The sequence below is a fragment of the Notothenia rossii genome, assembly GCF_949606895.1.
Source record: "Notothenia rossii genome assembly, chromosome: 1".
NCBI classification, from domain to species: Eukaryota; Metazoa; Chordata; class Actinopteri; order Perciformes; family Nototheniidae; genus Notothenia; species Notothenia rossii.
This window is the reverse complement of record NC_136912.1, coordinates 19,387,145-19,403,665: the sequence shown is the minus strand read 5'-3', so window position 1 is coordinate 19,403,665 and position 16,521 is coordinate 19,387,145. Positions and strand designations below refer to the sequence as shown.

The 16,521-nt window shown below is 43.4% G+C and overlaps 1 protein-coding gene across 1 annotated transcript in view; it reads right to left on the bottom strand.

The window, feature by feature from the left end:
- The window catches only part of tnrc6c2 (trinucleotide repeat containing adaptor 6C2), a 51,447-nt gene that overhangs the window by 7,141 nt on the left and 27,785 nt on the right, over window positions 1-16,521 (bottom strand). Inside the window, exons 5-22 of the mRNA XM_079649142.1 lie at window positions 11,999-14,683; window positions 10,999-11,202; window positions 9,979-10,145; window positions 9,794-9,868; window positions 9,586-9,643; window positions 9,277-9,419; window positions 8,962-9,108; window positions 7,665-7,811; window positions 7,100-7,219; window positions 6,304-6,387; window positions 5,472-5,754; window positions 5,184-5,345; window positions 4,009-4,191; window positions 3,701-3,850; window positions 3,337-3,453; window positions 2,429-2,644; window positions 834-907; window positions 552-691 (exon numbers count right to left, since the gene is read on the bottom strand). Of these exons, the coding sequence (XP_079505268.1) occupies window positions 552-691; window positions 834-907; window positions 2,429-2,644; window positions 3,337-3,453; window positions 3,701-3,850; window positions 4,009-4,191; window positions 5,184-5,345; window positions 5,472-5,754; window positions 6,304-6,387; window positions 7,100-7,219; window positions 7,665-7,811; window positions 8,962-9,108; window positions 9,277-9,419; window positions 9,586-9,643; window positions 9,794-9,868; window positions 9,979-10,145; window positions 10,999-11,202; window positions 11,999-14,683 (5,155 nt within the window). The remainder of the gene's footprint in view (window positions 1-551; window positions 692-833; window positions 908-2,428; window positions 2,645-3,336; window positions 3,454-3,700; window positions 3,851-4,008; window positions 4,192-5,183; window positions 5,346-5,471; window positions 5,755-6,303; window positions 6,388-7,099; window positions 7,220-7,664; window positions 7,812-8,961; window positions 9,109-9,276; window positions 9,420-9,585; window positions 9,644-9,793; window positions 9,869-9,978; window positions 10,146-10,998; window positions 11,203-11,998; window positions 14,684-16,521) is intronic.

Genomic DNA, 16,521 nt, shown 5'->3' with positions numbered 1-16,521 from the left:
TGTATTTGAAATTGTTATTTCTACATTTCTATTCAACCAAAGATAAAAGGGACTCATAGTTTTCAAATAGGACAGGACATAACTGACATTCTTTTTAAAGCGAATGGTAAGGGCGTTGCCAAGCTTATGTGTTTTTTAGACCTTGCTAAAACCACATTTTGTGCTGCTGATATTTAAAAGTGGGTCACACAGATGGTTTCCATGACAACCATCTGCAGTGGCTGCCACTATTAGCAAAGCTAAATTAAGGGCAAACTAAATACACAACCAGATGTAACGTTTTAATACAGCTGACTACAGCATGACTCGCCACCTCCACTCTCATGTGACTTCCTAGTTACAAAAACAACATTGTCTACAGCAAGGGAAATCACCATTAATAAATGAGGAACATATCGTTTTCCCCAAGTGTTGACCTTTTTCTCTTCAATTAGTTGCTTCACTTGGATATATAAATCCAGAGGAAGTTGAGAAAAAAACCAGTGAGTGTCTCATGTATGTGTGATTGCTAAGCCCACGTTGGCTGGTGTCAGGGATTGGCTGAGGCTTACATGTGCAGAGACTTCTGGGCTTTTGCGGCTTCGTCCTTGGAGCTGTAGCGCACCACAGCATTCCCCTGGGTCAGGTTGAGGTGGAATGTGATCAGGGGGCCGTGCTGCATGCACAGGGTCCGCAGAGTTGAGCCATCAATCTGAAGCACAAGAGAAAACAAAAGCATTTAAAACAATTGCAAACCGAAAGCACAACATCGTATTTGTTGCATTTTGAGTATACCAACTTTACTCATGATAGAATGTGGCTTAAATCAAGCAATAGCAGCACAGAGCACGTACCTGTGGGGTGAGATTCCTCAGCACCAGCCAGCTGCTGGTCCTGTTGGAGCTGTCCGTACTCCAGGTGGTTGTCTCTGTAACAGAAATGTCCAATATCATGTTAAGTGTTAATCGTAACAAGAACAATTAAGTAGCTGAGCTGCAGAGTTTGTGAGGATAAAGTGATGTCATTTTTCCCAAAAGCAATTATTTCGAGTTGGTTTAAAAGTATATAGAATAATAGAGTATGGAACAAATACATTGTATTTGTAATGGAACTCTAAAAGGGAGACTGTTAAACTTTACTTTCTTAGTCTCTGTAATGCTTCTTCAAGGGTATAGAGTTTCTTTTTTTTTTTTTTGAAAACGGAAGAACATCTGTTATCTATTCCCACACCTGATTCTTGTTTCTACTACTAGTAGTACTACTAAATGTACAGTTTCCTCTTCGGTCTTCAACGTGTAGTGTCAAAAAAGGTGCATGCATGTATTTTAAATGAGGCTTCTTGCAGAGCCGGTAAACCTCAAAATGTCAGTTTAGCAGGGTGTGTTCACCCTGCCTTTATTTAGCGAGCGCTGTCAGCAAAGGGTCGCGCCTGTGAACTTCAGCACTCCTACACATCCTGCAGTCAAGTCTGTGGTGGCAGGGTGTGAACTACATCATTAAGATTCATATTGGTAGCTTTCACTTGGTGAAAATCAAGTTTTTAATTTAAGAGCTATTTTGAAAACTCTCATTGTAAAATTACATATTTTGGAAGAAAAAGTCTCAGCAGCAACATCACGTTTCCTCATAAGTTAATGGTGATTGTATCAGAACTCTTTTATTTGACCCGCAGCGGGGACATTTACGGAATTACAGCAGCAAAGGTACAGTGCAGAATAAAGTAAGAAGAGTAGACTTAAGTTTTAGATAAAAAAGCAGGCTCACGTTAATAATAAACAAGATTTTACTAGATTTGAAAGAGATCTAGATTAGTGAAAATGAAACCTGAGACTCAGAAGTGTCAATAAGCTAAGCCAGGGGTGTCGCACTCAAAGGGCCGGTGGTAACTATATAAATATACATATATAAATATATAAAATAATGTATTATATGACATTATTGCCTCTGAATTGGATTATTATCGGATAGGCTAATAACTTAGTAATTAATTACGTCTGAAAGCAGAAGTCCAGGGCAAATAATTGCAAGTTTCTTCAGTGCGCATGTCACAAAACGAGATGCATTGTGGGACATATTTATGGGCAACCTGCTTCTGTAAAGTGGCATGTAACCGTATAATAAACGTATATTATTCTTTGCAAGCTCTTGCGGGGCCACATCAAATGAAGTCGCGGGCCGGATTTGGCCCCCGGGCCTTCAGTTTGACACCCTTGGACTAAGCAATGTTTTCGATGTATAGAATTTGTGTGACCCACCCGGCTAAGAAGATGCAACATTTTGGAATGAAGATTTTCTTTAAATATTAAATATTATGATCTGAAATGCAGTTTAAATTATAGTTTGGTTGAAAGGTTTAGAGCAATTGTTTGTAATAAGGACGGTTTAACGTCAGTTCATCAGGTGCTGCTAATAGGTTTGAATGCATTGCAGTTCAGAGCAGAGTACTAACCAGAGGTGTAGGAGTTGCTCCAGCCTTGGGCCAGGCCCAGGGAGTTGCCTCCCCAGGTGGAGGAGGGCTTGTTGTGGCTGAGACCCGGTGGAGGCCGGGAGGGGGCCGGGTTGCTGCGGGGCCCCTGAGGAACCTTCCACAGCTCGTGGGACAGAGAGGCCTGGCTCTGAGAGATGGGCCCTTGGGACCAGGTGGACTTCATGTCAGACATTTTCCCTTTAAATGGAGAGAGGGTAGAGGGTGAGGAGAGCAGTAACAGAGAGTAACACAGATGTTATATTCCCTGGTCAATGAACTGGCTCTGCTAATGGCAACACTAGCTTAAGTGGTTCTTTTGTTAAATCATGTTTTCCTTTTCATTTTAAAAACTAACAATATGCAATTTATCTACCTGAAATGTTTCTGCTGTAAAAGTGTAATAACTCATAATTCAAACAAATGTTAAAGTTCTGAAAATAGAAACTATGTTTAAAAAAGAAACGTCAGGTTTATTTTTCAGTTTCTAGTGTTGCTTCCTGGATTTATGCTGAATCTCTTTCCTTTAACCTCGGTGTAAATGCAAAAAAACGAATCTTAAAGCACACAAATAAACACAGGGTGTCTCTGGATGTCATGACCGACAAGGCCCAAGGGTGAGGTTTTCTTGTGGGTTGGGGAGGAACAGATGGTTGAAGGTCACGTTTAGGGGAGGGTTCTCTCTTAGTATTGTTAAAGATTCTAAAAGCACTGAACGCACAGGTTTACAGAGTGAATTGGGGTCAAAGAAGGGTCATAAACAGAGGTCAGGAGTTGGGTAAGGTATAGGATAAGTAGGGAGCCTCGGACTAAGTGCAGAATCGGGGCTTCAATTTGGACGGGGAGAGGTTTGGCAGGTCCACACAAGGAGGGAAGATACGCTGGATGTGTACCTGAGCCGTCTCCATCAGAGGAAGACAGACTGAAAGAGCTATTGTAGCCACTGAATGGCCAGTCGCTGCTGGGGGGGGGCAGAGAGCCATTCTCCAGTGACGAAGCTGGGGAAGTGGCTAAATGGTGGTAGACGTGACCGTGTTGTAACCAGAGACAGAGAGGGGGGAAAAAAAGAAGACCTTCATGTATGCATCAGCACAAGCACATGAATTTAGCGCCTGTGCTGTAGCCGAGAGAGCACAAGTCAGCATGTGTAAGTGAAGTCAAGTTATTATTAATGTGGTCACTTAAGACAGCATGTTTCGGGTTAAGGACTTGTGGTTATCTTAAAGTAATACTTGTGGCTTTTGTTTCTGTTCATACCTCCATTCCTGTCCCGCAGTAGGTATCGATTGACGTCGTGGATGTTGGTGTTGATGGTGGGACCGCTGGGGACGCTGCCAGGGGTCATGTTGGGGTCATTCTCAGGGTCGATGTTCTGAAGACCCTTCCATGGCACACCGGGGCAGAACTCTGATTGGGGGGAAAAAGAAGGTGCTTAAAAGACGGTTAACAGGTTCAGCTGTCCCGTGCCTAGGGGTGCAATACAACAGGAGAGGCTTGAGAATAGATGTAATTAGAAAACATATGGATTTATGGAGATAACATCTTTATTTGCATATTTTCCTCACCTGGGGGCCAGTTAATGTTGGTCCCATTGGAGATCTTTTCATTCTGGCTCTTGCCAGGGCCCCAGCTATCTTGGGGGCTGGTGGGGGACTCAGAGCTGGACATTAGATTGTAGGGGCTGTATGAGTCCTCCATATGGGGGGGCTTCCCAGGGGGGCCGAGGGAAGAGGCAGCAGATATGGCACCTAGTATATGCAAAGACAAATAAAACAGATTCAACTTAAATTAGTTTGACTTTGAAATGAGGACAAACTATAGGAACATACTCTTTTGAACTCATTCTTGTTCATCATAACATCAGCTGTAGAGTCCACCATCCATAATGCAAATTCACAAGAACGCTTCTTAAGAATAACATGCAGTGTTTTTATTTAAATGATGCTCTGAGTGTTTTTTAAAAAGGACATCAATTCATCTTTCCATAGGACATGGACATCAAACATTGATGACACTTACAGATAAGTGTATGAAGCTGATGTCATGCTTTCTCAGTATCCGTTCTGAAGACGTGTGGGAAGAACGTGCCCAGAGCAAAGGCTGATTACATCTCAAGTGTTGAAATGGGAGGCGTAGGAGTCAACAAACATCAGCTATAGCTAGTTTTCATCTCAAAACAATGTGAAGAACAAATGTGTTGCGGCAGAGTAAACATTTGGATGCTTCAACTTAAAATATTGTCTTGAATAATGTGTTGTCGGGGCTCCGATTTAAGAGAGGAGAGGTTTAGCAGATCAGGCACCTAAGAGACAAACTGAAAGAACTTGAGCCACATCATGACTGTGCACTAAAGATGTGTGAAAACAACACATATCTTTCGCTGAAACGTGTGAGAGCGGTAGGCTGAAGAACTAGATTGTGAGGAATCATGTGACACAGCAGTTTAGAAAGATACCATTATCAAGTTACCTACAGGTAAGACTTAACTATAAGACTTGCATCCTTTTTCCAAATATTCAAAAATCTCAAAAGGTCTTAAATAAAATTGCATGTACTTGAAGAAATTATATGTTCTTCATAATTAAAATCCTTGTTTATGAATAGCTACTATTATAAAATATATAAGCTGCCTAGCTGAAATTAATAATAATGCAAATGTACAGGGGGCATGTATTTATGGATGACATGCACATTTATGTAAATAATAACTTCTTAGGACATAGTTAAAGGGTGGTGTTACCGTGCTTATTGAGGTTCTCCATGTTTGAGGAGTTGCCAGAGAGGCTGTCCATGGAGTTGGAGTGTGTCCACTGGGACAGGCGGGATTGAGGCTGAGGGGGCTCCTTCAGGGAAAGACCCCCAACCTCCATACAGTTTACATTCATGTTTGGATTCAGTCCAGCTGCACATAAACAAAAAACATTCTTTAAAGGGCTGCAGAGGGAAACTGCTAAACTCCACATCTAACAGCATCAGTATAACAGATCAGATTCTAATCGTTTGAGCAGAAGAATCCGCCTTGACTCACAGAGAGGGTAGGAGCTGTAGGCGTTGGGCGAAGACAGCGCCTCTTTGGTGTGCATTGAGTCGGAGAGGCCCGGGGACTGGTGTTGGCCTGTGTAGGGGTCGTGGGTTGATTTGCCGGAACCATGGCCTCCGGCGTGGCCACCGGGGGGATGCAGACCAGCGGAGGAAGAGGAGGAGGAGGAGGAATGAGAAGGAACTTGCTGCTGCTTCATCAGCAGCGCTTGGTACAGCTGACGCTGGTGCTGCTGGATCTGCTGCTGCATGTTGGTGATTGTACGTGCCACCTGGGAGAGGAAAGACAATGTTAAAACAAGCCATTTGGGAGGTAAACAAAGAGATGGTTTGAATAATTTAGTGGCAAAAGCAAGATGGAAGAAACAATTCTGAAAATGTATAAAAGAGAAAGTGGGAGGAGGAACGAACCAGAAATATTAGAAACAAAGAGGATGATTAGGTTTTGGACAAAGCAAAAAGGTAGCCAGTAAAGCAAGTGGAAAACAACCGTGTGATAAGCAATCCTTTCAACATGCCGTTCATCTGACTGACAAAATAAAAACATCCTTAGAAAAGGAGAACAAACTCTTTTCACAAGATGAGAAAGAGTGGTTAGCTCATGATCAACAAGAAGTAACCGGTTCCCATGCTTTAAAAAAAAGGTTTCAGCAACTCCTGCTAACGTTGCATAATACTCCTCCTTCCTCTCTGTTCTCATGTGAGCATCGACATATTTGTTGAGAAAAAGATGAAGTTGCGCTCATATGAGGTCTCACACGAGAAACGGGTGATCTTCATCATCATACTTTCGTGGGTGTAATACAGACTTGTTGACTCACTTGCTGCTCTTGTTGTCTAATGGGGCCGGAAACATTGCGTTGCGCCTGCATCATCTGCTGCTGGATTTGTAAACGCTGGTACGCCTGAAAGAAAGAGGAACCATAAGAGATTACAAATAAAAGAGGCCAATTGTATCTACAGTGTCTGATACAGCTTATTAATAACCCTTCTATCCTTTGTCATGCATCTATAAATGAACACATCCTTAAGTCTTCACTGGGTGTTTGTCACCAGTAATTAAATCATGAACCGTGTGCCTGGTTTCCTTTCCCTTTAGATTTAAGTGTTCATTTCGTCAACGAAAACTATGACGAAAAATATTCGTCAACGACCTTTTTTACATGACTAAGACGAGCTAAAGAAAGATTCTTGATAACGAAAACTATGACGAAATGTATATTTAGTTTTCGTTGACGAGACGGGACTAAGGTGTTAATGGTGGACTATCGGACATTCAAAATGCAGCATATTTTCCCCCAAGTGTCCATCTTGTCTATCAAAATGCATCTTACGTTGCTAACTTGCAATATCACGTTTTGAGTTTTCGTCGACTAAAACTAGACTAACACGTTTTGAGTTTTCGTCGACTAAAACTAGACTAACATGTTTTGAGTTTCGTCGACTAAAACTAGACTAAAACTACGAAGGATAGGAATGACTAAAACTAATAACCATTTTCGTCTAAAGACTAAATCAAAAACAGCTACCAAAATTAACACTAGTCCAAAACACACATGCTCTGCCTCAGACCTCGAAACACACACTGCATCGCTAACAGGGATAGCTCTGACTCACCATTTGCAGTTGCTGAAGTTGGTACAAGAGAGTCATTTGTTGAGGGTTTATTGGTGAGGTTAAAAGTGCAGGGTTCAGACCAATGTTTTTTGCTGCAAACTGCAAGAGCTGTGCTTGGACCTGGAGGCAGGTATGGAAGAATGGTGAAACGGAAGAGAGAGATGACAGGTTAGTCATTGCAATTCACAACCAGTGTACAAAAGTAGCTTCGAGCAAGGTAAAACTAGTCGCTGATACATGCACGCAAGGAGAAAAAAGAGGAGAGAGGGTCTGCAAGAGGAGTCTTGTCAAGCCAAAAGGTGTAGGAGTAGTATGCTTCCCAGAGAAATAAATGTAGGTGGTGATGTTTTTTGACAGTCTTCACAATATATGAGTCGGATACTGAAATGATACCAACAGTGTTCTTGTCAAGTATGTCACTCAGTGAACGAGTCACGGTGTGTGTGTTTACTCGTTTTGGGAAAGCCAGCATTATCTGCCAGCCAACTTTTACGTGATCTTGTGTGTAATTGACCTATATAGCTCTGCACATTAAACATGTACGTGATTATGTGTGTGTTTCTACCTGAGGGGAGAGAAACTGAGGCACTTGAGCACGTAGACTAGGCTGGGAGGAGCTGAGAGGTGGCACTGGTGGCTGAGGAGGCTGCTGCTGCTGCTGCATGGCCCGGGTTTGTGCTGCTCCACTACTGCCAAACATTCCACTGGGTATCTAAACGCAGGAGTCATAAAGGTAAAGAGGAAACTTCTTTAAATCCTCCATGTTTAAAGAATCGACTAAAGCGCTGAGCCACTGAATCCTGAATGAAGGAGTGTATTCTTGACCACTCAGAATACCTTAAGAGTAAGGTCAAGAGTTGACCATCCAACGGTCAAGTCTTTATCCATTTGATGGGTTCATTCACTACATGAAGGATACTTGAATTGAATGAGGAAGTGCACTCAAAAGCAAACCTTGGCTCGATTACATTTCTATCCCACATAGCAATATCTAATAACATTTCAAAGCATTTTCTTTCAAGGTCTATTTTTACACTACACCCGATCCACATTCTGAGCAGCTAGTTGTTAGTTCATGAAATTACTAACTATCTCCATTTAACACTTCATCAGGTGGCCCAATACAATCAGCCCTTAAAAGGAAGCTTAATCCATAATTTCCGATTCAATGTTGTTCGAGAGGTCTTTTCTTTCAGTGCAAAAAGGCCCGCTCACAGTGCCTTTGTTTGGGCTTCAAGGACACACTGCAATTTCTTTCTGGGCCATGAATGCCTCTGGGGTGATATTTGATAGAACATAACTATCTGATTACAATGGGCACTTCAGGCAAGGTCATTCATATATAAGTGAGCAGGAGAAAAGTGGAGACTCAGGAGAGCATGTGGGTTGAGAGGGTTGTGTGAAATGAATTCAATGTATCATTTAATCATAAATACTTAAACCCTGCACAAGTCATTCAATGTTTAAACGCTGGCCATACATCTGCAGTGGGATAAACATAGATGGTTGATTGAAATATTTTGCATTGAATGAGGTTTGTTAGCAAAGTCTGTCAGCAAATATGTTCAACACACGTAATTCCTAAAAACTTACATTTCTTTCTCCTGAACTGGGAATATTTGCTATCTGTTTTTTATTTTATTTTTTAATTAAGAACTGTTTCTTCTACACATCAAACAAGAGGGAAATGAACCAACTTAACAACATGTTGCTGCTGTTTGTATTCATGCCCATGCTCTACAATATCGTTTTACTGCAGCTCTATTTTATGGACTGTGTAACACTTTAAATGTTTCTGTTCTCTTTCCCAATTTAAGTTAGGTGATAGTGTGTGCTATAACTATGTGTGCTCAATATGTTACCTGTCTGTTGTTCAAGTTTTGCATGGCCAGCCCCGGGTTGCCCAGTCCCAGACCCTGCCCAGGAAGGCTACTGTTGGCCAGGGGGAGCTTCATGCTGGGGGAAGGCAGAAACGGTGATTGGGGGGCTTCATCTGACAGAATACCATCCTGGAACAGAGAAAATAAAAGGTTTAAGGGGATTAATAAGACTTAACACATTTTTTTATTAAGCAATAAACACAGAAATATGAACTTGATTCGATGATCAAATGATGAAATAATTTCAACAGATGTTGGGAAAAGGCCTGATGGCTGGTCAGTTGCTTAATGTCTAACCTTGTCAAGATAGGAGTTGCGGTCGGAGGGGTCTTTGGAGAGTGCTGAGGGCCGACACACCATGGGCTTGTTCATGCCGTTGCTGTAATCAGACATTCCCATGCCCCGCTTGTCCAGGTCTGTCTTCTTCTCCAACAGGGCGCCTGGGAACAGGAAAGAGGTAGATTGATTATATTATAAATCTAGACGCAGAGGCACAAAATCCAATGAGAATATTTCAATGTATTGATGTGATGGAATTCCGGCATTTGACTCTTAAGTTGTAGTATTGCAATACACACACAAGGACACAAGTATGTGCAAACTTACTCATGGCCTGGTCAAGGTTCATGTTGTTGCTCTTCAAAGCCTCCTCAGCAGGGTCTCTCTGTAAAACACCAATAACAGTCCTGTCACTGACAATAGTACATTTTCAGGAAAGGTTCAGAGTTTTCCCCTTTTTTACTGTTACTTTTTTATTATTGGCGGCTGTATTTATCATTGGATGGTTTAGACCCCCATCAGTTTCACGACTTACCGGAAAGCCCATGTCAGTGAGCTGTTTGATGAGACGGTTCATGATCCAAGCCTCATCTGGCTTGCCTATCTTCGCCTAAAAACACACAAGCAAAGTATTAAGTTATAGAAAAAGTTAATGTACATGAAATTAATTACCACCAATAAAAAGTGTATTTATGACAAGAGTCCGCTGTGTTCTCTCACCTTGCTTGGGCCTTTCTTGGGTCCATTGCCCCAGGAGTTGCAAGAAGAGCTGCTTTCCTGGGAGGTGGGGCTGTTCCACATGTCCCCCTCCTCAGTGTCCCATTGCCCGGACGACATGCCCATCTCCTCTCCTCCATTTCCCCAGCTCTCTTGCATAGGTTTTGGGCCTAAGGAAGTGATTAAATAACATGACCATAAGCGTGTAGTAAGTATCTATGTTGGATCATATGCACTTTAATAATACACAAGCTATTTCAGAGTGTGAGACACAATTCATTTTAAACTTGACCACTTGGTGCCACTGTTGCCTTTTGGTACCCTGCCTTTTCCCCTACACCTCTCTCTACGATTCCCAACAAACTAACAGCACAAATAAATAACCAAGATCTGCTGAGGCGTGGAATTGCTTTCATCCCAGCAACACTTCAGTAGCACTAACGAACGCTGGCAGAATTGGCACACATGGTAAATGTCTGAGGAAACTTCCTATTTTTGTTCCCTTTGCTGAAGTCTGGAAATGCACACTTACTCTTAGTTAAAAAAGGTTTGGTATATCTTAACCCACATTTCAAATGCCATTATTGCAAAGGTGATGTTAATAATAATACATTTATTTTTATTTTGCTTTTACAGGTGCTCAAAGTCGCTTTACAAAGGTAGTAAAAAAAATAGAAAAGGACAACAATTAAATATAGTAAGAAATCACATTAAAATCAAGCAATAAACCAATAATCAAACATTAAAAGCCAGTTTGAAGGAGTGAGTTTTTGTACATTTTTTTAAGGTGTTTAGTTTAGATGTTTAGTTTTGTGTGGACCTTTTATCGTCAAAAGTACGTCTTGAACCATGTAATTAATACATATATATGGTACTCGTTCACACTTTACAATGGTAATATAGCAACAATATGTGTAAGTTAAATTGAAAACATATGGTGCCATAGCCTTTGAAATTGGTACATGTTGATTTCCTGTGGTACATATTGCATCACTGTTAATATAATTCATCTGTGGGTGTTACCTGGCTTGCAGGGTGCAGAACCTGTGGGTCCGTTTGCCCTGCCGTAGGGTCCAGAGGGCTCATGGCCACCATCTCCCCATCCTCCTGCTCCCCCTGTAGACTTGCCCCAGGCGGAGGTGCCATTGTCCACAGATGATGTTGGAGCTGCTGGTTCTCCCCAAGCAGGTTCTGACTTGGGCTGAACACTAGGAACCTCTCCCCAACCTGGAAGAAAGAGGTGACATAGATTTAGTTAGAAAATAAGTTCACTGCTGGAACTAACATTTTCATTGACGAGCCATTTTTACTATCAACTTGCAGTTATACATCAGTCCCCCTTAGGACATTGAATTCAAGACACCGTTTAAAACACCCTGAAATCTGTATCACGTAATTATATAATGATAATCCAAGTACCTGAAATAATCATCATTGTGGCATTACAATGCTTTTCAGCTTTGATAGTGAAATGCCGTCTACATAACTATCTATACTATAGGCTTCAGTACAGATGCGAAATAAGGTATAGCTGTTGTCAGCATAAGTATGTCTTAAGGTGGCCATGATGCATTTTAGTAGCTGCAGTGTAACTGGTAAACAGCAGGGGGCAATGTTTTCATTCAGAATTAAAAAGATAGAACTTTGGGCATAAAGCTGTGCTATGTCTACATGCATGGCCTTTGTCTTAAAATGTGTATTTGAACAGGCTGCAGAGCTAACTTAAGCTTGTTGTGCATAATTACAGTGAGATATATATATTTTAAAAACATTATTTAAATAGAATAAGGATTGCTGCCAACAATGATTTTATTAGTCATTTTGTAAATCGATTGTAGAGTAAAAAATAGTTGAAAAATGAATTGTGCTCATAATCAATTAAAACATGTGAGATCATCAAAAATGTGGATTCAAGAAAACATCAAGCTTTTAGGTTATTTAATGAAAATCTGCTTCGTAGATCAATTCTGCATTTCTAAACATCTCTTATGTTTTTAACACAACAGCACAGACATACTGTTACCTGGGTTGGCGAGGGGGGGTCTACCCTGGGGGCCCACGCCTGGATGTTGAGTGCCATTGGTGGATGACCCATTGTTGTTTCCATGATGTTGCAGGTGAGTTGGGGGCTGGATATGATTGGGCTGGCTATGATTGGGATGGTGGTGCATGTGGTGAGTGTGATGGTGATTGTTGTTGCCGGGGCCAACTGAGTGATTGTTGTTGTTATTGTTGGGGATAATCACTCCTCCATTCTTACTGGGAGGTGGGCCGCTGTTACCTGGGTTATTATTGGGTTTGTTTCGATCCCACATGTTGACAGCCTTGCTGTTGGGGGCAGGATTGCCGCCGTTGGGGGCAGGATTGCCGCCGTTGGGGGCAGGATTGCCGCTGTTGGGCGCAGGATTGCCCCAGGTGGACGTTCCATCATCTATTTCCATCTTCCTGCGCATGGAGGGAGGGGAGGGCTCTTCCCAGCCACTGCGATCCATGCCCTGCTCCTGTTTGCTGCTATTGCCCCAGCTTGATGGGTTCTGCTTCACAGTACCAGGACCACCCCATGAACCCATACTGCCACCTCCTCCACTGCCAGTGCTACTGCTGCTGCTACTGCTGTTATTTTCCTGGGGCTTGGAAGAGCCCCAGCCTCCCTGCGCTGGGCCATTGGCATGTGGGGTCTCCCCCCAGCTGTTATTACTCACAGTAGGAGCAGGTTTACTCCAGTTTCCTCCTCTATTTCCTCCCCTGGGGCTTTCCTTCCATCCACCATCTCCACCACCTCCACCACGTCCACCACCTCCTCCACCACCACCACCACCACCTCCTCCATTCCCTCCTCCATTCCCTCCTCCATTCCCTCCTCCATTCCCTCCTTCTCCTTCCCACATGCTGCTGGAGGATCCATTCTTCTTGACCTCTGCCTGTCCCCAATCCCCTGTACTGGAGTTGTTGGGGCCCCCATTACTATTGCTCCATCCATGAGAGCTTTTAGGACCCTCTTCCCAGCCTGGGTTAGTGTTAGGCTGACTTTTTGTCATGCCATTGTCCCAACTGGGTGACTTGTCCTCAGAACCCCAGGATGATTTGCCTCCGTTTCTAGGAACATTGGTAGGCAAAGGTTCGCCCCAGCCACTAGGACCACTAGTGCCATTTGGCGCCTTGCTGTGTGACTGTGGTTGGTCCCCCCATCCTGAGCCAGTCTGGGTAGGCTGAGGTGGATTGGCTCTCCAGCCAGAGGATGATAAGCCTTCACTGTCACTCTTTTCTCCAGACCCAGACCTCTGACTGGGGCTAATTCTTGGATTGATGGTACCTACAGTGTTGGATGAGGGTCCACCAGTGGATTTGGAGACTGCCATGGCATCTGAGCAGCCTTTTCTCTTCTCATCATCAGAGTTAGCTTCTTCCATCTCCCATACAGTGTGCTGTCGAATGGGGGTCTGTCCCCAACCCGTGTTACTCAGCACCCTAGGGTCCAGATCCTGCCGGGGTAGAAGAGGGGTACAATCCGTGCTGGAGGTCCTGTCTCTGTGGTCAGTTTGACTTTCGGTGCTGTCCCTACTGCCCTCACTTTCTGGGGCTGGTCTAGGCTGCTGGCCCCATGAGCTAAGTGGCGGTTCTTTGACTGAACCAGAATTACCAGCGTCTACTGAGTCCCAGCCTTTAGTTGCTTCTTTGCTTCCACCAGAAGATTTTCCCCAGTCACCCCAGCCACCACTTCCACTACTGCCCCCACCACCACTGCCTTGGCGGCCCCATGCAGAATGCCCTCCAGATGGAGTCGAGTCCCAGCCGGATTCCTTGGGGGAGTCAGCTGCCTTGGTTTCTCCACTACCCCATACAGAGCTGCCTGTTGTGTCCCCATTGAGCTGGGATGATTCAGTGGGGGACTGGCCTCCCCAGCCAGTTAACCCATGAATAGGGCTCATAGGCTCCTGAGCTTGCTGCTGCTGCTGCTGCTGCTGCTGCTTAGTGTGGTTTGGTCCATCAGTGTTAAGGTTAGAAGGTTCCATTTTGTAGGACATGTTTGTGTTGGTTGAAGGGTGCTGTTGATCATGTTCATTGGCACTAATCAGGCCACCCCAACCTCCACCGCCATTCTCTGCACCTCCCAGTCTCCCATCTCCCATGTTTCCATTGCCATTAATACCTGGTGGAAGGGATGGGGAGTTTGACACTGCATTAGGGCCAATACCACAACCTCCACCAGCCTCTTGGCCGAGAACAGGCCAGGCTGATGGGTTGGCATTGGGATTGAGGTTCATGTTAAAATTGGGAACCCCCCAGTTATTGGGCATTCCTACTCTGCCACCATTCATACCATCTTGTTTCCCATCTGCGCCCCAACCTCTACTACCACACGTGTTGGCTGACCCAGGTCCTGTCATCATGTTATTGTTGGCTTTAAGAGAGGGGTAGTGGGCCGGCTGGCCTGCCGCACCTGTGGCCATACTCAGATTTCTACAACTACTGGTGGTTGTGACAGCACTGTTGTCTGTGTTTGAGCTAGCTGAGCCCAAGGTGCATTCTTGTGCTGCGGTATGGCTGGTGTCACTACTGTGGTTGATGGAAGGCCAAGCTTCCGTGTCACTTTTGTCAATATTCACTTTGTCCCAGCTGTTGGCACTGGAGCAGCTGTCAACTGGCAAAGAGGCTCCCCAATGAGAGGTCTCATAATGGGCAATACAGCCACTCTGGAGGGATATGTCTGAAGAGAAAAGAAAGAGAGAAAAGAGAGGTTTAACACAGGAATACATCAAGAGGTAATTGTATATTACCCGTCAGTCAGAGAGAAACAAAAGAATATTTGAGCCACATACTATGCAGAAATTCAAGAAGAGACTGAGTTACAGGAGTAGACACAAAGAATAGCAAATCAAAATAGGAAAAAAGGTGGTGTGGGGAGGAGGAAAAACATACATTTGGCTAGGCTAAGGGAAATTGTGTAATACAGCCCCCGTAACTCCCAAGGACCAATTGTATCTTCTTGGTTGGTTAATGCTAGCTATCAGGCTTCTTGGCAGGAGATGGTCACACTTGCACGTTCCACAATCTAACACATAATCAGAATGCACAACCAAGCGTGCTACATGTCATATCAGCTATGGCATATCCATATATCCTTGCTTGGTGCAGTCGGCAATACAGAAACAGGGAGATGGAGCCTTTGCTTTCACTTTCTCTTCCATCCTTCATTCCCTTTCCAACTTGTTTCCTCTTTCACGGCAACTGTTTTATCCCTTACTTCCATCGAACTATTTAACTACCCTTATCTATTATTACCCCCCTTCCCTTTTCTTTCTCTGTCCATGTAACCTCACCTTACTTTCTGCCCCTGCATCTCTTTCCTCACCCTTTAACTTCTCCCTCCCTCTCTCCCCTCTGCTCTCTGCTCTCTTCTAACACGCAGCAGTGAGAGGCCCATCCGTCTACATCGTGGCTTCACTGGCTGGGGCTGTGAAGGGAAGCCCAAGTGGAACGCCGCTCATTTATTGGAATGAAACCAGGACGGTTTCTCATCCATCACTCCCTATGCTCCGCCAGGCCTACTCCTCCTCCAACTGCACTAAGAAACCACAAAACACTTCCTTCAAGCTTGTGTGAATGTGTGTGCATCTGCTAGCCAGCATTTTGAAATATACATACCAGCATTTCTATCACAATTTAGGAACTAAGGATTGAATGTAAATGTTGTCCAACAAATTAAAGGCGGTTTAAGCATGATCAAAATTAAGTATTCTCAACAGTTCCCTTACCAACATGGCATCGCACAAAAGCAATTTCATTTGGCACAAAAGCATCCCATAAGAGGGGGAACTAATTATAGACTGATTCGATGCTGTAAAGAGGTAATCTATCAGTGGGAGGCAGCTAATCAATGATCTTATTAATGCTACTGGATGAGAGAAGGGAGAGTATCGATCCAGCATGCAAACATTCAAACCACTGGGCCAGCTTCATGTAATGGGCTGAACACCAATGAGAACAGCTAGGAGCACACAAAAAGAACACAGGATAACAAAGGATATAAAAAGCGATATATTCATCAAATAACTCTTATGAGGAGAAAGGACAATTAATGTGTATCATATACCAACTAATATGTGTGCATGAAAGCTAGATATTTATCCCAGTATGAGTGTTATTAAACATTTCTCAAATGTTGATGTCTTAGTAGTGAAACAGCAGACACATTACTGCATGTAAATACAATGTCTTCTAATGCAAATATAGTTCCTTATGGCAAAATAAATGCCTCATATTTCTTTTGATGGTTGTAATGCATTAAACATGAGCACAGTGTGATGCCAGACCACAGACAACACATTCAGTCTTTTCCAACGAGCATTGGAAGTCTATTAGACAATAATACATTTCTGGCTACCCTCCTGAGCTGCTGCAGGAACCGTGCCTCAATAACCTTTAATTAGAAGACCCAGGCTGTGTTTGTAAAACATTTCCCTTCTTTGGTTATTAAACTGTTTTACCTTCCATTACTATTCCATTAGTTTTAATCAAATCGTTGCTGTGATTTCCATAATAGCT